General features: G+C 34.7%; 1 protein-coding gene and 1 non-coding gene across 10 annotated transcripts in view; one reads left to right on the top strand and one right to left on the bottom strand.

Moving 5' to 3' along the window:
• Window positions 1–26,227, top strand: part of CLASP2 (cytoplasmic linker associated protein 2) — a 153,420-nt gene that overhangs the window by 43,155 nt on the left and 84,038 nt on the right. For 5 of the 9 annotated variants that reach the window (XM_031686891.2, XM_072940956.1, XM_072940955.1 and 2 more), the window contains 3 exons: window positions 6,757–6,903; window positions 22,411–22,493; window positions 24,720–24,812. In XM_031686891.2, coding sequence (XP_031542751.1) covers window positions 6,757–6,903; window positions 22,411–22,493; window positions 24,720–24,812 — 323 coding nt within the window. The remainder of the gene's footprint in view (window positions 1–6,756; window positions 6,904–22,410; window positions 22,494–24,719; window positions 24,813–26,227) is intronic. The other 4 variants (XM_031686892.2, XM_031686884.2, XM_072940961.1 and 1 more) reach the window with 1 other exon arrangement.
• TRNAT-GGU (transfer RNA threonine (anticodon GGU)) lies at window positions 17,102–17,173 on the bottom strand. The gene has a single exon. It is a non-coding gene; the product is annotated as a tRNA-Thr (tRNA).

Below are 26,227 nucleotides of genomic sequence, written 5' to 3'. Positions count from 1 at the left end.
GGAGGAAGATACTGAGCTACAGGGACCTGTGAGGTCAGAGGAAAGCCTAGGAGAGTATCCTAGTGTAAAAGCAGAGTGGGGAGTAGACAACTAAAATGTGTTTGAGTTTTCTGAGACACCTATGGTATAATAGCTTATAGGGATTATTGTTTCCTAATCTCAGTTGCTAATTTAGCTGTGACCATGGTCATTACTGGATATGCAAGAGTGTGAAACAGATCAGCAATCCAGAGTCCTCTTGCTCATTGTTTTAATTAGAATAAGGAAGGATATAGCTTCAAGTGAAAAGAGGAACTTTACAGAGTATATTTTGTGCATTAAAATTCGTAGTGTTGTGGCTTTTTACTGAACTCGTTGGTTCACTGAAGAAAATCCACACTAGTTGAACTCTCCTTTTTGAGACACGTTATAAAGTTTTGGCTTGCTCTTTGGTTTGCCGTGTAATATGGGGCCATATATGAATTTAGAAGCAGAAACTTCAGGTGTGGAATAAATGTACTCATAAAAGTGAAGTGGAATGTTTGACTAGCCATTTGAATATATGGCTATCCTTGAAAGAAAAAAGAAAAAAGGGAAAGGACTTGATTATGGTAATACAAATTTACTATTTCTTATTGGAAATCTTGGGGACTAGTTGTGTATTGGAATTTAGAATATGTCAGATTTCAGAAAAGTAATATGGTCATACACCATACAGTATATAACAGCTCCAGTTGGGTCTGGCACTGTGCCTTGTTATCAAGCACGTTAATATGTTTGCAGGTAAAGGTATACAAATTCAGTGTGAGAAAATAAAGAAAATAAGTAGTCTTTTCATAGTTCATGTCATGTGTTACTATAAACTTAGTTCAGATCAGTTCAGATTTTGCCACCAAATGAATTTAAAAAGAAAAACAAGCTAAAGCTTGACTTTGAGAGTTTTTTTGGCTTTGGGGTATGCAGATATGGGATGTGGCCCCATATTATCTCAGTGCTTGCTGAGGACAGTCTCCAAGTGTTATATGAAGAGAACAAAAGATAAAGCCTTTTCCTACTTGGACTTCTTTTGTTCTCCTCCTTGATTTCTTCCTGTTTCTCCCCTCCCTCCCTTCCTTTTCTTACTCCCTTTCTCCTTTCTCCACCTTCATTTCTTCTCTACTTCCATCTCTTCCTTCTCCTCCCCTTCTCCTTGATTTGTACCTTCTCCTCCCTCCACCATCTTCTTCTCCTTCTCCATCTCTTTCTCCTACTCTTATCAGCTCCTCTCCTCCTTTCTCCCACCTTCTTTTCCATCATTACACATAACCACTGCAGCCTGCTCACTTTATTAGTTTCTGTTCACTGGAACTTTTTAATGTGTTCATCCTTTTCAGTTTCTGCACCAAACCATAGTATTATCTTTTTGGAACACTGCAGTGAAAACAGAGGTGTTAATGTAATCATGATTTATACGTTGCTTTCTGTATTTAATCCTTTCTTTTTTGTTTAGTCATTAAATATTAAAGCACCTGCTGTATATATCCTGGGTGACGTTTTCTGACTTATCTTCCAGTTCACTAATGATCCCTTGAGTTGTGTCTAATCTACTGTTATGTCTGTCTACTGAATTTAAATTTCAGTTACTGTATTTTTATTTCTAGTTTTGGGTATTTTTTAAAAGATCTGTACTTTTTTTTTTTTTATAACTTTCTGATCCCTGAAGTTATTTTCAAGTTTGCCTTGTAAAGCTTCCAAGTATAGGTATGTTATAGTCTGTGCTTAGTAATGCTAGGATTTGAATTTGAAATTCTAAGACTTGTTCCTATTGTCTCTTTCTTTCTGTTTATTCTTGCTCACAGTGTCTTGTTTCCTGTCATGCCGAGTGACCTTTGGAAAATTATTTGTGTAAATAACGGAAGGCCATAGACTTTCTTCCAGGAAAATTTTGCATTTGCTTTGGTTGTTGCTTGGGAATACTACCAGTGTGAGCCCACTGAGTTTAAGGGCTTGAGTTTCTCAACTGTCCAAACAGTTGACCTTAATGAAGTCCTCCATTTAATTTACTTCCCTATTGCTCTCTTTTGAAAAAAAGTTTGAAAAGAATAAAAGACTATGGGAAAGTAAGCGCTTACTTATGGCTCACTTTAACCTTGCAAATGTTGTTGCTTGGTATACCAGCTTTTGATGGGAAGAGTCTCCCGTTAGACTTTACATCTTACGTGGCTTTTAAATTCTGTTCCCCTTGCCCTACAAGCCTTCAGTTGTTCAAATGTACAAGTTCTATCCTTTCATTTCTTACTATTTGTCAAGTTTTTAAGAAGATTTTTTTAAATGTGCATTTTACCCAGTGTTTATAGTTGCTTTTCTTTGGAGTTTCATTTCAAATAACCTAGTAACGCTTCTTCTGGAGACAGAAGGTCTTCCCCACTATGAATCATGCCATTCTGAGCATTGTTCTACATATCGGAGTTATGGCAGTGGGCAAAACAGACAAAAGTCCTCACTCTTATAGATAATACATTTCAGTGGGAGGAGACAGATAATAAAATAAGTAAAGTATATAAATGAAAAGCACTAGGAGAGAAATAGAGCAGGGAGGTAGGGATAGATCAGTAGTGTCAGGATATTGGAAAGTTTATAATTTTAGTATCCAGAGAGGACCTCACTGAGAAAGTGATAGATGAATAAAGACCTGAAGGAGGTGAGTGAACAGTGTGACTATGGCGCAGAAGAGCTTTCTAGGCAAAGGGAGCAAATGCAGAGCACCTGATATGAGTCACAGTGAGGAGACTAATGGGGCTGGGTTGGAGAGCAAGTAGGAGATGAGGCTGGAGAGACCTACGTGGTGTCTAAGATCTCATAGATCTTGGAATCCTAGTAGGCTTTATTATGGAGTCATAGGAACATTTTGAGCAGCAATGTGATGTGACTTTGTTCAACTCAGGACATTATGTTGATGATAAACTCTAGGGGGCCAGAGGTGGGGAGCAAGAAGGGTTATTAGCTATGATAGTTATCCTGGGATTGTTCTATGTGTTGGGGTTATAGCATAAACAAGACAAACTTCCTGCCCACTTCCAGTTCACTCAGAAGAATCTATTATTTCAGGAAGTGGTAGGTGCTATGAAGAAATTTAGGATTTGTTCTGATATTTTACAATTATTAAGAAAATATTTTAAGCCTGTAATATTTATAACCTATGTATATAAATTAAATTACAAAATATTTTTAATTTGGGGGCTTGTGATGATGAATTAGTTTTATGAATTCTTTTAGCTAGCTTATGGTCAAAAAAGGTATAACCTCATTGGAGATGGGTAAGAATGTCTTTTCCTCTGAGTTTGTAGATTTATCTTTTTCCTTTTAGTTCTTCATTTTTTGCTTTATGTATTTGAAGTTATGTTACAGGTATATCAAAATGTAGGGTTCTGATTCCCCCCTTGTTGGATTGGGCCCTTTCATCATTATTAAAAGTCTCTATCTCTAGTAACGCTTCTTCAAGCTGCTTTGTTTGTTGTTGTGGTTTTTTGTGGGGGGAGGTAATTAGGTTTACTTATTTATTTAGTTTTTTAGAGGAGGTACTGGAGATTGAACCCAGGACCTTGTGGATGCTAAGAAAGTACTCTACCACTTGAGCTATCCTCTCCCCCTAAGCTGCTTTGTTTGAAATTAGTATAGCTATGCACAGCTTTCTTTTGGTTTCTGTTTGCCATGGTCTGTCTCTCTCTTATCATTTTCTTTTAACTTTTATGTGATCCTTGTATGTAAAGTATATTATACCTCACTTAAGTAACCTATTTTTAAAAATTCAGTCTTGGTCCTTTACTTGGTATATTTAGTTCATTTACTTTTAAGGTAGTTACTGATATATTTGATTTTATTTTTGCCTCTTTACCTTTTATTTCTATTTTATTCACTTGGTTTATCTTTTTGTCTCTTTTCCTGATTCTTTTCAATTAATCAAATCCTTTTTATCTTACTTTTCTCCTATTTGTTTATACATTTACTCTTATTTTAGTGGTTACCCTTAGAGCAGGGATTGGCAAATTATGGCTTGCGGGCCAAATTCAGCCATCCTTCTGTTTTTGTATGTAAAATTCTTGAGATATAGCCACTGTTATTTACATATCATGTATCACTGCTTTGACACTACAATCCTGTAGCTGAGTACTTTCACAGAGAGGCTACATGTTTGTATGGTTTTCAAAGCCTAAAATATTTACTATATGGCCTTTATAAAAAAGGTTTGCTAATTCCTGCCATAGGGCAGTGGGTCTTAAACTTTATCATGCATCAGAAGCACACTAGGAGATCTAGTTAATACACAGATTGCAGGGTCCCCATCTCCAGAGTTTCTGTTCTGCTAGATTTGGGTTGGGGCCTGTTAATTTGCATTTCTAACAAATTGCCAGATGATCCTCAGCTGCTGGCCTGTATTCTGAATACCGTATTTTGAGTACCACTATCCTAGAGGTTACAGTATGCATCTTTGACTTATTACAACTTAAAATAAATTACTGTGTTTACTACTTCTACAGTAATGCTAAAAGCCTTAGAACTCTTCAGCTTTATTTGCTTACCTCTTAGGAGCACTATTTTATAATAATATCAGACTGGCAACAACTCAAATGTCCATCAACAGTAGAATGGGTATTAATAACTTATGGTACATTCATGCACAATAGAACTGTAAGCAATGAGAATGAATCTTCCAAACATTATATTGAATGAAAAGAAGCTAGGTACCAGAGTGCCTGTTGTATGATTCCTTTAAAGTTCAAAATGGGCAAAACCAGCTATGGTGTTAGAAGTTAAGACTTGTTGGGTTTGGTGGGAAATAGTGACTTTGAGGGGGTGGTCAGTGCGGCTGCTTGTAGCATGCTGATAATGATCTGGGTCTGGAGACTGGTTACACTGGCATATTCATTTTGTGAAAATGCATTGAGCTGCATACTTTAATTGGTATGTTTTCTCTGTCTTGTCTTGTTAAAAAGTTAAAAATTAATTTCCTAATTTGAGAATTTTAAGAGTTAATTATTTTTAAGTGGTAGAGATATTTACTCTTTTCAATTCTTGTGTGTGTGTAGGAACAGAACACTGTTTCCATGGGAACTTCTGGATACTGAGTATTGTAGTACCTATTTCTGTAGATTTGTATATATCCTCTGTCACTCTTAGCTACATTTTCTAAGTATGGTGGTGATAAAAAAAAAAGTTTATTTGAAATTGTATTAACGTGGTTTTAACAGAGCAGTCTCTATAAAGCACAGGTTTTAATTGATCCAGACTGGCTCCCAAATAATAGCATTATGCTAAAAAATATACATATATGTTTTAACTAGATCGTATTTTTTCCCTACAAGTTGTGCTGTTTAAGAAACACACTTGCTGAAATAGAATGTGGTTTATATTAGATTTAGGTGTCTATTTAATTCTTTTTTCCAGTAATTAAAACAGTCTTAACACTTGTTTGGTGTAGTTTCTTTAAAGTATATTTTATAATCGGGCTCGAAGTCCTTTGTAGGGATGATTTTATTCTAGTTGATTTGGGTGTTTGCATAGCTAAAGAATGCAGACTAAAAGATTCTGGCATATTGATCTGAAGCCTGTGGTAAAGCTGCTTCTCTGCCTCGCCCATCTTGTTTGTTGCAGTTGGTTTGTGCAGGGTCCTAGAGAAAACCATCTTCTCAGACGAGTAAAATTCATACATCTTGTGATTTGGTGGGGTGGGGTGGGGGTGGTGGAAGGGTTCATTTATACGGGGAGGTTATACTAGTGTGGTTATTCATAAATATTCTGAAAGGAACTTTGTATTAGAATCATTTATGAGAACAGATTGTTCAGTTAGGTTTCTGTGGCCTAAATAAACAGCAAATTGTGAGATGACAGAGTTAATTATGCACAGTAATGAGCACTGATATTCTGTGTGTTAACTGATGCAATAATAAGCACTCAGCAGAATGAATATTGCATAAAATCTTATTTTCTATTTGTGTAAATTTTCATGTGAATTAGATAGGAGAAAATAAACTTAGGTTTATAAACCTTTAGTATTGAATGCCTTTGAAATTTTGATATAGAATAAAAATTGCAGCTACATAGAGAATTTTTTAAATACATGGAGAATTTTTACCTTTCATCTGGCAGTAGCTGCCATAAGATGATGTCACCTTGTAGCTGATTGGCTGTTACAGCACCTAGGGCAGGGAGGAGAAAGAAAAATGCCGGCACAAACCTCAGTGGTGGTTCTGTGGTTGTTTCTGTCTATTTTTGATAGAATCTTTGATTAGTATCAAATCTATTGTATTTGGCCATGTGATCTATTCAGAGCATCCTAGGGTGAGGGAAATTAAGAGCTTTCAGAGGAATGAGGCGACTGATTTGCAAACGGATCTGTGATTGTAAGTTGCAGAATCTGGGTATAAGGAATAAGGCAGGGTGTGCTGGAAGATGCACTATGGGAGGAGCTGGCAGAAAATGCTTGTATGAGTAGCAAAGAAATGAAAATTGCTTTTTACTATTCTTAGAGTCAATGTATTTGGTTTTATGTTTGACTTATATATATATATATATATAGGTAGGAAATATGATAATATTGCAATATGATTTTAAATTGCAGTGGGTTATTTTATACAGTGTTAACCAATATGTAAATGCTTATTCAAAGCAGCTTTATTTGATATTATATATCTTAGAAAGTAATGACTTTATATATAGCTTTATTTGATTTTTGAGTCTTATGGAACATGAAGCAAAGCTTAGTTCTCTTAAAATACATTTTTCTAATGCTTTATACAGATAAAAGCTTTGATGATGAAGAATCAGTGGATGGAAATAGGCCGTCATCAGCTGCTTCAGCCTTCAAGGTTCCTGCACCTAAAACATCCGGAAATCCTGTCAACAGTGCAAGGAAGCCTGGTTCAGCAGGTGGCCCTAAGGTTGGAGGTAATGTAAATCCATTTCAAATCTGATGTGCATGCTTCATGCCCTTGATATGACCACACATACTTAGAACTTCAGAGGATTATGTTTATTCATGACTGCAGCAGGATTGCAGATCTGAAGAGTCTGTTGCAGCACGCAGAAGGCTGTGCTGCCTTCTCGAAATGTTTAAAATACTGTATATTGATGTTTCCTGTCAGAACATATGTGAATTTGTGTTTTCTTAAGAGTATTTATTTTTCAGATGCCATTTAAAAGAGATAATTAAGGGGGATTTTTGTTTTTGTTTTTTTTTTTAAGGAGAGAGTGGATGTTTCAGAATTTGGCTGTTAATATTCAGGTTAAATATTGATTTATGTATTGTTCTTATACATTTATCTATGGCGTGAGTCTTAAATACTCTAATGCTGAAAAAATTATTGAAGATACTGGGTATTGAATAATTTGTCACAATAGGAAATGGGTGGTGGTCAAGTAAAATTGCCTCAAAAATGGTTTCTGAATCAGATAATTGTAAATAGGAAAAAGCAGGTTTTATGCAATTATATAGCACATAGTACATTCTTTGATCATGTTAAAACTATATCTAGCATATTGTTTATCTTAAAATGTTTTTATGGGTATTTTTTTCATATACTAATTAGAAAGCCATGAGTACTTTTCAGGTGCTAGTTTTGCCAGGTCTTTCTGGTAGAATGAATCTTACAAGAAAAAAGGGTAAATATTTAATGCTAAAAAGATAGTAGTTTCTTTTTCTCGTTTCCTTTTTTTGTTGTTGTTGATAAATTTGTGTATTAGTTATAATTTGGGAAAACAGAATTTTCCTTATTTATTAGCTAGTGGGAAAATCATGGTCTTCAGTATTTTTGTTTTTTCTCTTTTTATCTATAGTTCTTTTATTAAAAACAAAAAGTAAAGAGAAATAACCTGTGTATTTTGACCAGGTTCTGTAGGTTGTGTTCTCGTGATCTTTCTATACAACTAAGCAATATTTGTAGCTCATATGATACTATTCTAAATATAGGAAAACTATTACAAATATTTCATTTTAAATATCTTTAGTATGTCATATAACTAGCAAGAAAGATAGTATGGTATAAGTATACACCCACTATATATGTGTATATAAATATATACATATATTTTCATGCATATAAATAAATAGGTAAGTAAAATACTGATAATAGAAATGTCTTACTGATGTCTCTGGATATTTTGAGTAACTTACACTTTAGTATTTTAATAATTTTGTTTTGCAGTTATGGGAATGCATTCTTATCTAAATGTTAGTTATTATATCCTATTACATGATGCCTGTTATGCCTTCTTACTTATCTCTGGTAAAAAGTAAATGTCATTCTTTGGTTTTTGTAACAAATGGCTGCCTTCACTTACTACAAGAGGAATATTTTTTCTTTTATTTTGAGTTATAGGTTTCTAATCTATATTGTAAGTATTTCATGAAATTTATTTGACTTAAAAATGGATTAGTATTTGAAATGCATGGTGATAATATTTAACATTTTTGTGAATTTGAGCCAGTGGTTTAGAATTAGCTCCGATTTTCACGGTTTACCTTCTTTTCTTGATGAAAACTGAGATTGTAGTTTCCCTACCAATGGTCACTTAATTCTGATGTTAGTCAAATTGAAAAAAATCAAATTTGTTTTTAAAGACTTTCTTAATGCCTCCTCTGATTTGTAGTCCTACCAGACGTGAGACTGTAAGGTAGCTTTCATGATTATGGTCATTAATCACTCCTACAAATTCTATCATCCATCTTGGCAGCAACCCTTTTGATAAAAATAAGGGAGAAACCATCATTCTTTTTTCATCCTCCTCTTCCTTCTTCTTTGGCAATTGCATATTCATTCTGCAATTTTTTGATTGTTTGTTTCTTTTGTTTGCCCCAGCTCATTAAGGTGCCCTGCCCATTTTTCTGTCTAAGAAAAAAGCTACTGGCCAGAGGGTATTGATAGTGCTTCAGAAATTAATGCTATTCTTGGCTGTCAGTCCTTTTTTGAAAATTAACATTAGATTTTTTGTTCTTGGCAGAGGCTTACTGATTTTTAAATTGGTTGTAGAAAGTTTTCTCAGAGTTGTAGTATCTTTGAGTTAGAAGTTGACATTGGGAGTCATACACTTCAACTTACTATTTAAGTATAGTAATCTCTTTCAAAATATTCCTGATAGATGATTATTCCACATCTGATTCAATATGTGCTCATAGATTAAAATTTGAAGCAAAACCCACCTGTCGACATAATCAACTGATGTACCACAGACATACCACTACATACAGACATAATCAACTGATAAATTATGATGTACTTTGTTCCAGTTACTTTTCCAGTTAATAAATGTGTTATTTTTACACATACAAATATTTTCTTAGGAAGAGGACAGAACAGGCACCATTCATTGTATAGTTTTGTATACCTTTTTTCTTACTAATATTTTACTTTGATTTATTTTCTCATTGTCTTAAATTATTCATTGAAAACTGTTTAGGGCTAAATACTATCTAGGCTGTTCTCAGTGATTTCTGCTGTCTTAAACTGCGTCATCTTTCTTTTCTGTGTATCTTTTAGCACAACTCTAATCATTTTCCTGGAATAAATTTTTAAAGTTTACTCAATCAAAAGGTGCAGAGATTTCTTGTGTTCTTTCAATTTGGCATAGTATGCTCCAGAAAAGTTATACATAGGCCATTTCAATTCTAGATAAATTAATTCTTTTTTTATATTGCATTAAAATCTACCGCCTTGTAATTTAAGCAGGGAAGATGAGTTATTTGTTAACACTATACTTTCAAATACTTGAGGGTTGTCTTATCTCTCTTTATAAGTATTCTGTTTTCTAGACTATACATTTCCTTTCTCATAGGTTTGTATAGAATAATGGTGATTCATTCCAGGCATTTTATTTACTACTATAAAAAGATAGGTATGATTAGTTCCTAATTAAAAGAACACAGTAGACGGAGGTATATAATAGTGGTATAAGCCAATCACAGTACACTGAGTTTAAGTTTCTTTTCAGATAAGATCACCAAAATAAAAATAAAGTGAGCTTCTTTGGAATCCTGATTGAATCTACCTTTGAAGTTTTGGAGTTTAATTTACTTCTCCCAGAGATATATGTGAAGATTAAAGAGACACATGCTATTTTTAGCAAAGTGTCCTATCCAGTTAATTAAAGCCATTAGGACCTGTGTTTAATCTTCAGTATGTGTTAGTTTTGCTTTGCTCTTTGGCTCAGTGTGCCAACCTATTTTACTTATATTGTAATTGTGTAGCCTTTAAACGAAGGAGAATTTTTTTAGAAAGATTATGAGTTGCTGCATACCAATATATATCATAAAAATCTGTATTATGTGTGTGTCAAAATTGTTACCTTTGTGCTTTGCTAATTAGAATAAGTTGAATTCCCTTAAATAGTCCATTTTCTGAATAATATTTGTGACTTCATAATAGGTATTTAGATAAACATGTTTTTCCTTTTTTGTTGTTCTTTTTGTTTGTTTTTAGGCATTTTTTCTTTTTCTTTTTTTCTTTCTTTCTTTCTTTTTTTTTTTTTTTTTTGGAGGGTGTGGGGGAATTAGGTTTATTTATTTACTTACTTATTTATTTTTATTTATTTATTTAACTGGAGGTACTGGGAATTGAACCCAGGACCTCTTGCATGCTAAGCATGCACTCTACCACTGAGGTATACCATCCCCTCCGTTTTCCTTTCTTTTGACTTAATGGCTTGAAATACAATTGCTGAATATATCAGATTATTTAAAATACTTATATCTCCACAGTATTTGAATAATAATCTTTTTTTAAATATGGGGAGTGTTCTTGCATATGTTTTCTCATTTAAACCCCTGAGTTGGGTACTTTATTATTACAGTTTTACTGATGAGCAAACTAAAGTTCAGAGAATTTAAGCAACCTGCACAGGGTCATGCATCTAATAGTGGACAGGGCACAAAAATCACTTTGCTGTACTGCTACCCACACTAATCTCACTGGGTAAATAAGGATTCTTCTAGCTCCTAAAGCTCTGAGATTATAATCTACAGGAATGTTCACTACTCTCAGCATCCATGAATCAGTCATTTTAAACCTCAATTTATAAGATTCCCAGCAAAATAGAATATTTGAAAGTAACTGTCCTGGTAATTTTTTCAGTATAAATAAACATGCTTTTTAGTATTTTCTTTTTTGAAATTGCCTTTTTAAAGTTTATTTTCTGAGTTATAATGTCCCTATTGCTGTGCCAATTATTTTGGCTACTATTCTTTTTAAAAATAAAAATTGAATTAGGTGATGATATAATTGTTTTTGTTTATGATTTGTACCAGATTTTGATGGTGGTGATTTGTCACTGCAGCGTGTGTGTAATCACTGAGACACATCATTAACCAAACCATCAATTCTCAGAGTTCTGTTGTTCTCTCCCACTTGGCCATTCATTCAAGTGGACAGAGTATTTTCTCTCTGTTGTTCCATCTAATGCCAAAGACTACTTTGAAATGGTTTTAACTTTCAATTCTTATAATTGGGTAATTACTGCCTTTTCAAATTCAGTAGTACTTACTAACATCTTTAGGACATTTTATATTAGTTTTATTTTATTTATATCTGCCCTGAGGTTTTATTAAGAATTTCCAAATACTTATTTTCCACAAATTATGTCAACCATTCCCATTTTTTCCTGTCATGCAAACAACAGTTGTTTTTTCTTTCAAATAAAGATCGTGAAAATTGGTCTGTATTTAATACAACAAATCTCACAGAATTCGTTGTTTAATCTTGAAATCCAAATTTTTACTTCTTAAACCTCAATTTCTTATTTTTGAACTTACATAAACCCAAATAACTTTTCTGTTTATGTGTTTTGTTTTGGTTTTTTTCTTCCTCTTTTCTTCCCTCTAATGACAGGGAACAATACTAAACACAGAAGATTGTAGCCCTGAAGGGATCTTAAAGATGATCTGACCCCAGTTCAGATGAAGAGACTAAGCCTCAGAAAGTTAAGTGATGTTTCTGAGATCAGGTGGTTAGTTACTAGCAGAGGTGAAATGAGAACCCAGTGCTTGGCCTACTGTCAGGGGCATTTTGGATCATCTTTGGGTCATCTCCTAACTAATGCTGCATATGATATGTATTTATCCCATATCGCAAAACACTGTTATTGACATTTGGAATTCAGGGATTGGCCAGTCACCATCCTGTCTTAAATTACTGTGAGTCCCCTATCATTTATCATAAGATGTCTTGGTGCTCTCTCTCTTAACTGTGGTTTTTAGGTAAATATGATTTGAATAATTAACAGAAAAGTTATAAATATGTCAGTAAGTTGCCTAATTATCTACTATGTCTACTAATATTTGTGTTTTGTGGTAGTTTTGTTTTACCTCTTGTGTAAAAATTTTAAGTCAAAGAAATTTCATTGTGCATGGTTTATTTTTTGAAGCATTCACAATGTTTAGGAAAAGGGAGAAATAATATAAACAACCAGACTATTTTGATTGAAATTAATAGGCATGTCGAAGACCCAGTTTCTCCACATATAATTTATTGTCTTCGTCTACAGCTGTATGTAGAGCCTACTAAGTGCAAGCCTTTGTGTTAGGCACCGAGGAAGCCAAGTGCAATGTTCAAGATTTGAATCTTGAAAAGGAAATTACAGTATCTGCCCATGCTCATTATTCCACCAGCCAGTGTAAGTGGTTGTTAGCATTTTGGTCTTTCCATACATCATTTGCCTATACTTTTTGAGATTTTAGGTGTTATAAAATTAATAGTCTCATATAGGTAAGCAAATAGATTTGAAAATTTGCCTCAGAAAAGAGTGAAAAATCATTAATACAGACCTCATATGTGAGGTATTTTCCATTAGTTAGACTCGTTATACTTAATTTATATAAAATAGAATTTTTTAATAATTTACAGTTATAGGCTTACATTTATTACATACATTATGTTACTGAATTGGTAAGAAGCATTATTTCTATGATGGACATGTTGTAAATTTAATTTTCATTAACTTGACTTTTTTTTTTAAAGAACCAGTGTATCTGTTTCTTACTAATGAATTGAATTGCAGAATTTGATTTTTTAAAGTAAAAAAAGGCATGCTCACTGTTAAAAGTCGAACAAGAGAGATGTTTGAAAAAAAGAATCTCTCATAATATCTTACTTCTCTAATCCCATTGCCCTGAGGTAACTGGTGTTATATATATGTATCCTTTCACATCTTACTTCATGTTCATTTGTGTGGGTATTCAGACTAGATTTTGTTTCTGCCCACATTAAACATACTACAAAAAACACTTTGCAACTTGCTTTTTTTCCACAAAACATCCTTCAGTCCTTCAACATCAAGAATGAGAGCTGTCACATTCTGTTAGTAGCTATAGTGTTCCACATTATTGATGTACCATGACTATAACAGCCTTCTTAGTTATTTTCATTTTGATGGGTCTAAATATGTAAGTACATAAACATCTGCATTCTTTGTAATGGATTAAAGTTGTGAACAACTTGCATGACACTGACATTCATTTTGATGAGTGAAAAATGGTACTTCTTTCAATTTGTATTTACCTGTCCAACTGGCTAGCAGCTAGCAAATATTTTCTGAAAACTTTTAGCATGCTGCTACTTTTATAGTCTCTGGGAACAAAATATCAGTGAACAAAAACAAAGACCTTGTCCTCCTGAAGTTAATATTCTAGTGAGATTCAGAATATTTAAATTCATTAATAATAATTAACGTATCCTCTTCTGTGAATTACAGTTTGTTACTATTTGCCCATTTTTTAATTGGGTTGTTTTGCCCTCTCATCAATTTATTAAAATTTTAAAAATATTAGGCCTTTTATTCTTTTTTAGAAGTTACAAATATTTCCTCAGTCTTTTCTTTGCCAGTGACATTGTTACATCAAAATTTTAAATTTTGGGAGTGGGAAGGGTATAGCTCAGATGGTAGAGCACATGCTTAGCATGCATGAGGTCCTGGGTTCGATCCCCAGTATCTCCTCTAAAAATAAATAAATAGACCTAATTACTCACCCCCAACTTAAAGTTAAAATTTTTTTGTTGTGGTAGGTAAAATATCTCTTTTTTTGTTGTTGTTACTTCCAAATTTCCTGTCTTGAACAAGGACTGATGTTCAGTCCTAAGAGTTTATACAAATAGTCTAATTTATTCTAAAACAAATTATTTCACATTTAGTTTGTTCATTATATCTGGAATTTATTTTTATATAAGGTGACAGTGTGTCCATTTTAATTTCTTTTCTTCTTTATGCATGGCCAGTTAATGTCAATGCAATTAGATAAAATATTCTTTATTTCTTTGAATTGAGATTCTACTTATTGTATGTATATTGGTTAGTTTCTGTAGTTTCTTTCTTCCTAATCTGTTTATCTATATTTATTCTAGCTTTTTAGTGAGTGGTTTCCCAAACTTTTTATTATGAATAATTTTGCACATAAAGCAAAGTTGGCATACAGTGAACATTCATCGCCTGGATTTAACAGCTGGCATTTTGCCTTATTTGTTTTAACTATCTCCATATAGATATATTCCCACACATACTCTTTTTTTTTTTTTCTTCAAATCTCAACAGTTGGAAAGTAAATGGTAGACACCCGGACATTTCAGCCATAAATACTTAATCTGCATATCCCAAGACTTAATAATGTTCCCCATTATAACCGTAATACCATTATCATCTGCAAGAGAATTCCATAGTATTAGATATAAAACAATCCCCTTATCAATTTTTATGCCATGACATTGACTTTTTTTTAAAGGTCAGTTGTCTTAAGATTGTCCAGTGTTCTGGATTTGTCATTTCTTTGTGGTGTTATTTGACTTGGTCCTTTAAGCCCTTTTATTTCCTATAAATTTATTCTTTTAAACTATATACCTTGTTTAAAGCACTTCCATTCTATATTCAAATTTTCTCAAATGTCCTAAGAATATTTTTTAATAAAAAGTGGTTCTGTAGGGCCAGAAAAAAGTTCTTACTGTTTCTTAGTTCAAGAATGCCCTCTTCTGTTGGTATAGTGAAGTGTAGCTTCTTTTCTAAATGTTAGGGGGCTTTCAACTTCTGATTCTATGATACTGTCTTGTTTCAACAGAACTCTTATCTTCTCTCGCTTCCTTTCCTTTATCCACCAAGCTTTGAAGGGATACGTCCCCATTCTAAGTGCTACCCCACCTCTGGTCTGGGGAGAATCTTACTTGATGTCTGTGCTTCTCCACTACCAGGATCCTCTGCTTCCAAATGAATTTCTCTGGTTTTTCTCTCCAGTGAGGACACTGTAATTGGCATTGCTGGTCTTGGATGTTTGTATTTCCCCATTAACCTATATATTGAAATCTGAAGTGTTACTTGTCTCTTGTTCGTATCACAAATATGTGCTATGGGCAATTTTATTTGCTTTCTTTTTGATCTCTGATTTTTGGAGTATTTAGTAGAACATTTGAATTTGGATGACTACCGTTTTCCCATGGGAATCAGAATGTCTACTGTAAGTTAGTGTTCTTTAATGTCTCATTGAAGTTTATTCTTTTTTCCCCTCAAAGCTTTTCACTTTTTTATTTGGTTTGGTTTATTTCTAGATACCTCAAAATATTTGTTACTGTTCAACATAGTATTTTTTTAATTGTAAAACTTTATTGAAAGAAATTTTAAAAGCATTAAATAAATGGACATACTATATTCCTGGATAGGAAAACAGTATGATAGAGATGTAAGTTCTCCCCCAAATTCATCTGTAGAGTCAATACATTTTCTTTTTTTTTAATTGAGGTATATAGTTGACATACAACATTATATAGGTATTTGTATATATCGCAGAATGACCATCACAATAAGTCTAGTTAATATCCATCCCCACATACAGTTACAGATTTTTTTTCTTGTGATGAGAACTTTGGAGATTGACTCTCTAAGCAGCTTTAGAATGTACAATACAGTATTATTAACTGTAGTCACCATGCTGTATATTATACCCCCAAGACTTTTTACTTTATGACTGGAAGTTTGTATCTTTTGACTTCATTTACCCATTTCACTCACCACTTCCCTGTAGCAAACACCAATCTGTTCTCTGTATTTATGTGCTTATTTTTTGTTTTGTTTTTTAGATTTCACGTATAAGTGAAATCATATTGTATTTGTCTTTGTCTGATTTGTTTCACTTAGCATAATGCTCTCAAGTTTCCTTAGCATAGGATTTTTTTTAATTTAAGATTTCTAACTTTGTTGCTGATACATAGAAGTGAAATTAATTTTTATGTTTTGATTTTACATCTAGTTCCTTGGTAAAGTTTACTTATTTAATGATTTTACTATATCTTGGGTTCTCTATCTATACCAGGGGATTGACAAACCTCAGCCAGCAGGCCAAATATGTCCCTGCTATCTGGTTTTATAAATATAGATTTATTGGAATGCAGCCACTCTTACTTATTTGTGATGAGTTGAATAGTTGCAACACAGACCATGAGGTCTAAAATATTTGTTATCTAGCCCTTTTCAGAAAAAGTTTGCCAACCTCTGATTTAGACAATCATACCATCTTTAAATAATGGCAGTTTTGTTTTCTTAATTTTCAGTACATTAAGGGTTTTTTTCCTACTTGTATTCATAAAAATTAGTTTTGTTAAGTATGCAATTTTAAATTGAAAATGTTTTTCTTCTCTCAAAACTTGAAAGATAAGAATATACTCTCTGGCTCCCACAGTTGCTTCTGAGAAGTCTGTTGTTCCTTTCTGGGTGCTCTCTGCTTTCTCTGATGACTAACTGTTTTTGGTGTTATGCAGTTACACCCCAGAGTTCTAGGTGTGGATATTTGTCCTGCTTGGCTTACGTTGTGCATCCTGAGTCTGTGGATTGCTGGTTTTCATGACTCCAGAAAGCTCACAGCCATTATTCCTTTATAAATATTTCCATTTTTTCTATCTTTTGGGCACTGCAGTTAGATATCTGCTAGACCTTCTCATGCTGTCCTTCATATCTCTTTATATCTTTCCATTTCCCTATTTCTCTTTGCCACATTCTGAGTAATTTACTCAGGTGTGTTGTCCAGTTCTCTAAGTATTTCTTCTGTTTAATCTTTCAGTCGAGAGTTTGTTTTTCAATTTTGGGGAGTGAGTGGAAATTAGGTTTGTTTGTTTGTTTGTTTAAATGGAGGTACTAGGGATTGAACCCAGGACCTTGTACATACCAAGCACACACTCTACCACTGAGCTATACCCTCACTTCTCCCTTTTTAAAAAATTTAGCAGTTGTATTATTCAAGTTAATGTATTTTCACCCCAAATTTATCTGTTCATTCCTAATGCCTTTTTTTGATTGGCATCTTTATGATTTTCTCCACATTATTTCTTTAAACATTATATTCATATCTATTCTGTAGTCTATAACTGGACAGTTCTAATATCTACAGTTCTAAAATCCATTATTTGTTCCCTATGACTTATTTCATAGTGGTGTGCCTTCTTGTGTACGGTTGTCCCTCAGCATCCCTGAGAATTGGTTCCGGGACCCTCCACAGATACCAGAATTCTCAGATGCTCAACTCATATAGTCAGCCCTCCCTGTCTGCGATTCCACATTTGTGGATTGTATAGTACTGCAGTATTTATTGAAAAATATCCATCTGAAGTGGACCCGTCAGTTTAAACCTGTTTTGTTCAAAGGTCAGTCATATTCGAACTTTGATTTTGAGCTCATTGATTGAATTTAATTGGTGGAAGTCCTTTGCGTCCAAATTGGGAATTCTAGAAGCTTTCCTCCAAGATTTATTTCTACTGGACACTGGTGAGTCATCTGTCAGGAGCCTCTCCTAGCTCTTGTCTCAACTGGAGAATTCTCGGTTACTCTTCTCCACCTGTTTGTGAGGAACTCCAGTCTCTAATCAGAAGAGCTGCAAAGTCACATTCTAAAAGGAGCAGTTGTCAAGAAGGAGAGCAATTGTATAGCTATCCTTGTGAACAGTCTACTGCAGTCTGCACTCAGACCACAATAATTCACATGTCTTCCACATACAAAATGCCCTCATGGACATTTCCCCAAAGTCTTATCCTAATTACAGCATCAGGCTCAAAGTCCGTGATCTTATGATCTGCATCAGGTCCAGATGCACATGAGGGTGCTCTGCTCTGGTGTGGCTCCTCTCCATCCAGAGGCCTCTGAACTGAAAAGACATATATTTGTGCCCCATATACTCAATATATGATGGTGGTACCAGGACAGGAAAACCCTAATAGACACTCCCATTCAAAAAGAGGAGGAACAAGAAGTTCATAGTAGTCACTGATTTATTGCAATTTTGAAATCCAAAGTTCCTTCATGAAGGTTTCACTCTCTCTTTGGGTTTAGTTCTCTAAACCAGTGTTTTCCTCTGTTTTTGGTTTCACCCTGAACTATGGACTCTGCCCTCTGAATTCTTTCCAACTTTTGCATAAAAATGTCCTGTGTTTTCAACTGATATCTTTTTCAACCTACTCCCCTTAGAAAGTGGAGGATCCAGCAGGTTCTTATTTTAAACTGTCTCTGTCTTTTCATAGTACTCTGAAAGCACTGGTAGTATTTTCATTAGTGTAACTCTTTAAAAATTATGGATTTTGTATGAATTTCATCAAGTTTCCTGCGTTTACCTGCATGTTGTTTCTCCAGCATTTATCTTTCTCATCAGTGCTAGACACTTCGTGAAGAACCTGCCCGTCTCCACCTATAAGACTTTGTTCTCCTTGCTCCTATGTCTGAAATAATACTGCTTTACCCTTTGCTTCGTTCACCTTTTTATCCAGCACTTCTCCTTATTAGTAGTTAAGGACTAAGTAGAATGGAGTTTCCTCTTATACTTGAACCTCTGAAAGTAATATTTGGAAATTTCTGAGAGTGCCTACTAGCCAGTCTGGCACACCAAAACCATGATATCTTCTGAATGACAGTACCCTCTAGTCCCCCTTCTCTCTCCACCTACCAATCCAAGCGATTACCAGTTTAGGGTGACTTCTAGAGCAGGGGATCAGCAAGCTATGGTGCACAGGCCAGATCTGGCCAACAGTATTTGATTCGCCCATGAGCTAGGGGTAGTTTTTATATTTTTAATTGATTAAAAATATTCAGAAGAAGAATAGTATTTTATAACATGTGAAACCTATATAAAATTCCAGTTTCAATGTCCATGAATAAAGCTTCATTGGAATACAGCCTTGTTCATTATTTATTGTCTGTAACTACTTTCAGGCTACAGTGGCAGAGTTGAAAAATGGCAGCAGAAGTCATATGGCCTGCAGAGTCTAAAATATTTACTATTTCGTTCTTCTACTGAAAAAAATTACTGACCTCTATTTTAGAGTGGTTAGACAACTGGGCAAAGCTCTTCTGTTCTGTTTCAGCCCATTAATACCTTCTTGTGTGATTGTTAACCCAGTTACATCCTAAGGAGCTTTAGTCGAGTTAGAAGCTAGTTCTGCTTGTCCCTTCAGCCCAACCCCTACTTGCGCTCCTGTTCTCAAACTTTATTTATCTAAATACATCTTTCCTTGGGCTGCACACTTGCTCTTCTTTTCTTGCAGTAATATTTGACATTAGGGCCCATTATTCTTTTTGACTGTCCTATGTTATTCATTCCCCTTGCTGGTGCTAAAAGTATTTTATTGTATTTTTGAGTGAACTTTTAAAAGCTGTATCAGAAAATGGAATGATGATTGTGAGATGAAACTATTCATTCAACAGATTATTCCCTATGTAGATATCCTTTTCTTCTTTTGTTGGCCAGAGAGTCAAAACCAAGGTGAGGGGAAACATTGGGCAAACTAGGATTGTAAAAAAGTTTACTAGTAATACATACAAGATATAAGCAAAGCTAGAATGGGGAGCTCAGATGTCCTCTGTCTTTATACTATTCATATACCCAAAGCGCTCCCGTTAGCAGCTCTGCTTAAAGTGACTCTCAAAGGTAAGAGTGAGGTAGATTAGGGTCATCTGTTCAGATGCTGCAAGTTCTTGCCAAATTTGGTAATGCCCACGTCCAGATCTCTACATCTTCCATGGGACTTTTAAAAGCTGTCTAGTTCTTACTTCCCCTGCCCACTAGTTTATTTGGCCTTACTCATGAGATAGAATTTACTGCATAATAAAAACATTACAGTTAGTTATTGGCACATTTTTCTGGCCTTATCTGGGATTTATTCAGATGCTCTACTTTCCCTTGAAGGTTTTTGAAATTGTCTTGTGGCTGGTGGGCTAATATATTGGAGTTAGCATTCTGTTGTATGTCTAGTACTTTAGTAAACTGCATATACACTGTAGTAGCTCTTCATACTGGTCTGCCCTTGACTTCTCCATTCCTCTGTCAAACTTGCTGTCTTCCACTCGTCAGCACACTAAGGCTGTTACCTGGCCCTGCTCTGGTGCATCAGCGCAGGTCTCCTCTACCAGTTGAGATGTGTACTTACTTCCCAGGAGTCAGTTGTTTGTCATCACACTTGCCTAATGGTGCTCTTGTTATTGTACCAAGTAATTTGCAAGAAGTTATATGTAAAGGAACAAACTACATTAATGTGGAAAGAAAGTTGTTTTCCTGAAAACTGTGTTGAATGTTTACGAACTACTTGATATGGACAAGTCCCTTATTTCTATTTAGTGAAAGAAGTTTCTATTCGGTGGCCTAGGCAAAGGCAATTGTGAAGGATTGGGAAAAAATTGTAAAAATATAGGCATATGCTCTCCTATTAGGGGACCTGTTGTCAAAAACAATAAACCTGCCATGTTAAGAGATTTGTGAATGAATGTAGTATAAGATGTTAAGATAATATGGTTAGGTATCTTACTTTTTGTTTCTTTGCTTTAACTATTTTCAGGTAATCAGTTATTAGAACTGATTATGGACATGAGATTGAAAGTTTTGTTATTTTATTGGATTTTTTTAATATCTAGGGAATAACTATAATTTATTTACTCTTGTAACTGAATTTCCTATAGCAAGCATGCATTCATTCCTCTTTTAGTTTATTAAATTGTCATTGCTCTTAATTTGCAGTTTTATATTGCCTTAAACTTTATATATTATGCTGTTCTATGGTCCGTCACTTATTGCCGTTAAAACTCACATACAAAGACCTTCAGGATTTTTTTTTTAAGATAAATAGCTTTTTACATACTTTTGGAAATTCTGAGTTTTTTTTAATTAGCATCATGTTAATTTTATAAATCCAATTTTGGAGTAATAATATTTCTTTTGGTAGATAATAAACTTGGAGAGAGATTTTCTATTCAGTTTTTTAATTGGAGAGATATTTAAATTAATTATCCATTGGAATGTGCATCTTATGTAGTTGAAAACCATTTTATTTGTTGAGTTTTTACCATGAAGAAATAAATAAGTAGAGTTATCGGCCAGGGTTCAATCAGAAGACAGAATCCAAAACAGTTATTTTTATGGAGAGAATTTAATATAATTTATGTGATAGGTATTTGATGAATTAAGAACACAAGAAGAGAACAACACTACAGTATTGTGGAGGTAGCAATTACAGTAAACAGCTCCTATCCTAAAACTGGAAGAACAAAATGAGGTTAAAATTATTGAAATGTAGAGGCGAGGCTTAGAGGCGCGGCCCTGCAGAGCTGTGAGCCAGGTCTCTGAGGAGCGGGCACTAGCTATCTGGTGCCTCCGGCAGTACAGTGAGCAGGCTCCGTGAATGTTAGAACGACTGCAGGCTAGGACTGCTGCTGAAGTGAGTGTCCTGCCAGATTGCTAGGGTTTTACTGACAAGAACAGGAAGCAATTAGGAAGGAGCAGATCCTTTCCGCCTTCAGTTTCCAGTCTCTTCAGTGCCTCCCATTGGTACAGTTTTACAGAAAACCATTAGAATCAGCAGGAAAAGGGTTTGCTCAAGCTGGCCCAGCATCACAGAATGTAAGAGTGGATTTGGAGCTAAAAGACAATAGCTTACTTATTGGCTCTTACACAACTGCTGCCTGTTAAGTTTATTTTTTTTATTGTGTATGTGCAATAAAAGATTTGTTTGCATATTTAAATTTAATTTCGAGACCCTCATTTCTTTCACATTTGCTTTCCTGGCTACTGCAGCACTTGGAGATCCTCTGCCTCGCTTATTTGCCATCATTTATTGACATTTAGTGTCACTTAAAATGGCTGTTCAGCTTTTTAAATGTTTATCCTTTTCCCTGTATTTCGTGTATCCTTGCTGTTGCTATGAATGAGTGATGGGGGGCTCTGTTCTTACAGTCTGGATTATACTACCAGCCTCCTCTCATTCCTTGCAGAGTTAATCAGCTACTGCTAAGTCCCTTGACTTTTCTGAAAAGTTGGAGATTTTTAAATACCTTCTTACAAAATGGAATGCCACTCAAAATTAAGCCTTTGTTGATATCAAGATTTAGTATTTTTCATGTTGTTCTTGGTTCTAAAATGCTTAAAAGTAAACTTTAAAAAAAAATAAATTTCCTTTTAATTAGCAGGCGCGTCTAAGGAAGGAGGCGCGGGAGCAGTTGATGAAGATGATTTTATAAAAGCCTTTACAGATGTCCCTTCTGTTCAGGTAAGGATACCGGTAAGGTGGCATGAGTGTTGCCTGTGTGCTTGTTCATAATAATTATTTATTTTTGTCCCTTTTTCCAATTGTTTTTTCCTTAATTGACTACATAAATAAAATACTTAACTTATTATTACCATACAATGAGCTGAAATAAAATTGAATCCATATAGTTGAATCATATTACATTGCAGTGTCAACTTTTTTTAAGGTTTCTTTCTTTCTTTCTCCCTCTCTTTTTTTTTTTGTTTTTTTTATTTACCTTTTGGTCCACTTCATCTCTGTCTTCTTTATAGACACATCCTTCTCTCCTTGATTGTTGAATATTGGGATTTCTTAAGGGTTAGTTCTGGACCTCTCTTCTCTCTCTCTACTTTCTTATACTAAGTCACTTCCTTCAAACCCACGGCTTCAGTCCCTAACTCTACATAGATAATGTACAGATTTTTATCTCTAAGCCAAATTTCTCTTGAGTGTAAAAATAATTTATTCACGGATTGTTTGTTTAACATCTCCTTTTAGATGTCTCAGAGGCATCTGAAATTCAGCCTGCCCAAAATTGGTCTCATGATCTTCGCCTTATAAACCTACTCTTCCAGTGTTTTCTGGGTGGAAACTATTAATCAGTTACAAAAGTCAGAAACCTAGGCATTATTTTATTGCAACCAATTCCCAACTTACTGCTAGTCAAACTTCTTTTGCTTGTATACCCTCTGAAAAATGTTTAAAAACTATGTACCCCCTTACTGAAGTAAATTTTTGATTTGACTCTTTTTTATTGGGGGAGGGAGAGCCTTGCATTGTATTCCAGAGAAAAGCATCATAATAAGATGAGGAGTGAAGGAGGGACCTGCCTTCCTCTTTAAAGATGGCAGAAGAACATTTGAGAAGAGAGGGTGGGAGGCAGGAAAGGCTCAGAGGCCTCCAGTAATCGTTGTCTACAGAATATAGTCTGGTCCCCCTCCTACCTCTTCAACCTTGTTTCATGCCCAACTCCCCTTTGTACTTTTGTTTTGGGGAAGTTTTTGTTGTGTTTTAAATAAAGTGGGAATTTACTGGCTGTTGGAAGTGAAAAATATAAGTAGGGCTGTTTTGATGACAGTATCTGTTTGATACCATTCAAATGGTATCCAGGACCCCGTTTCTGTCTCATTTCTTGATTCTCCTGCGTTATCTTCCCTCATGGCCAGCAGCATGGCTACAGCTGTTGGAGCCTTACACCCTCACTACCCTCTGCTTCTTTCCCGGTTGATCACATAAAACTTTATGAAATTCACTCTAACTGAACCTATTTAGGTCGCATGCCCACCTCTGAACCTTGACGCTGATGTAGGGAAATACTGTGTACTGACTGACTTCAGCCTGGGTCACTGGCTCTTCCCTGGTTCTCTCTTCACTCTTTACTCTCTTTCAGTCTCGTCTGCCACAGAGACTTTGCACATGCTGTTCGCTTCAAGGAAGGCTGATGTCTTTCCATTTTCTCTTACGATGTCTGCCTCATCTTTTAGCTCTCAGTTCAATCTTGACTTTCCTAACTAGTTCAAACCCCCTATGAATGTATAGACGTTCATGGCACTATGTAATTCTTAGTGGCACTGTCTGTTTGCAATTTCATGTTTTATATCACTTAGTTTCTTTTTTTTTCTCTTCTTGACTAGATAATAAGCTCCATAAGGCAAAGAAAAATGCCAGTTTTGCTCACCATAGTATCCTTAATGCCTAGAATACTACATTCCTGTTATGTGAATATTTGTTAGTGAATGGAAGGATAATGGTGTTTGCCAAGCGATTGTCTTCAGAGAGAAGAAAGCGTGTAGCTCTCCTGGCTACAGTCTAGCATGAGGAGGGTTGGGGGAGGAACTAACCTAAAACATGTCCTTTTGCAATATTGTATAGTAAGTATATGAAAGCAATAAATATGGTATATACCTGAAATCACCTTGGGAAATCAGGCCTATTTTTATTAATTTGTAGAGTATTTGCATGTTGTTTTTAAATGACAAAGCATTTTGAGAGTACATTTGAAGTTACACGAGTGGAGAAATAGCACATGGGTAACAGATAAGAAAGACAAAACATTTTATTTTACTAATGTCTATAACGTATGCCCATTCTCCATTAAAAATGGTGCTAGAATGGATAACTTTGTTACTTGAAAGATTATTTTGAACATCAGGGCGTTGATTTTGCTTATGGCAAGAAATATTAATGTTATAATTTTGCATCTTTCAGATCTATTCTAGTCGAGAACTTGAAGAAACATTAAATAAAATCAGGGAAATTTTGTCAGATGACAAACACGACTGGGATCAGCGTGCCAATGCAGTAAGTTTATTTTTTATTTTCTTATCCCTCTCCTTTTTTTTCTCAGTGTTCTTTTTCAAAAACGTGGAAATTTAGTAGTCGTGTTGTCTGGTATTCGCTTATAAAATTGAAGTCTGTGAATCTGGAAAATACACTGAGTAATATAATAGGCCTTGTCTGACTGAAGGTCCATTTTTTTGTTTGTTTGTTTTACTGATCAGATGGAGCCTATCTCACCCATTTGTTAGTCTCTCCACATGTGCTACTTGTTGAGAAGAAAAGTATGAGCCTCACTGACGGTGCCTCAGGGCCGTGGCGTTCTGTTGGGTCATACGGTTGTTCATCAGCTCCCACCATCAGTTCTTACAAGGTTTCCCACTAAAGCAGTCCACTTTGCCTGCAGGCTATGTTTTCATAGTATTGACATAAATTCACAAGAATATGTCCATTTGCCTGTATTTTTTCCTTTATATCACATCTGAGTGTGAAAAATATTTTTCACTCATGCTTTAAAAGAGGGGGAGGGAGTCTGGTTTTCTTGTGTTAAGAATATTTTATTTAGCCTAAATTCCTTGAGAAAATATTTGATAAATTTTCAGACATTTGCATTGACAAAGGGTTGTATATTTTAAATTTTGTGAATTTGTCAGATTCACATCTGAGGTACAAAATGAGTACTTGAGTATCCTCAGGAAGCCAGAGAAGGGGTTCCATTTGAAGACTCTTCTCTGAGAGCTCCCAATCCCCATTTTGATTAAGAAATCAAAAATGACCCTTTGACTAAATTGGCCTTTATGACTGTGGACAAAAGATCATTTTCCAGCTTTTCTTTGATAGAAAGTCTGCATATTTTAAGATCTTAAAATATTTCATCAGAAAATATGTTGCTCCAAATTTGTTAAATATGCTTCACTGTTCTTTCTTCAATTCCAAGATCAGTCTGCTGTAGAAAGGCCTCTGTCACAGGTGATCTCTGCAGAAACATGACAAGTTAAAGGTAGTCAACATTTAACACAAACTTTGTACTTGAGAGTTCTTGGTTTACTTTGAAACAACCCTTTTGGAAATATAGTCTTCTAATTTTTTAATGAGAAAAGTGACAAAGTCCCATTACAATAAGTGAAACAATGTAGAAGATTATAAAGAAAAGCTATTATGTTTACTCCCTATAGAGGAAACAAAGGTTTTCATTGTAAAGCATATCCCTTTAGATGTATATGTATTCAAACATGTATGACAAGATAAACACAGGTTTTCCCTCAACCCACTCCTTTTATAAAAACAAATGAGATCACACTAGATGCATTACTTAATAACTTGTTTTTTCACACTTAGCAAATCTTGCCATTCAGTGCACTTTGTATAGGTGTCAGGTATATAATAGTTGCTCAGATATTTGAATGCAGATCAGTATGTACATACATTCTTTAGTTAAA

Source organism: Vicugna pacos, chromosome 17, assembly GCF_048564905.1.
Source record: "Vicugna pacos chromosome 17, VicPac4, whole genome shotgun sequence".
In the NCBI taxonomy this organism is placed as follows: Eukaryota; Metazoa; Chordata; class Mammalia; order Artiodactyla; family Camelidae; genus Vicugna; species Vicugna pacos.
Note: the sequence above shows the minus strand (reverse complement) of the source record. Positions and strands in the feature narration are given on the sequence as shown.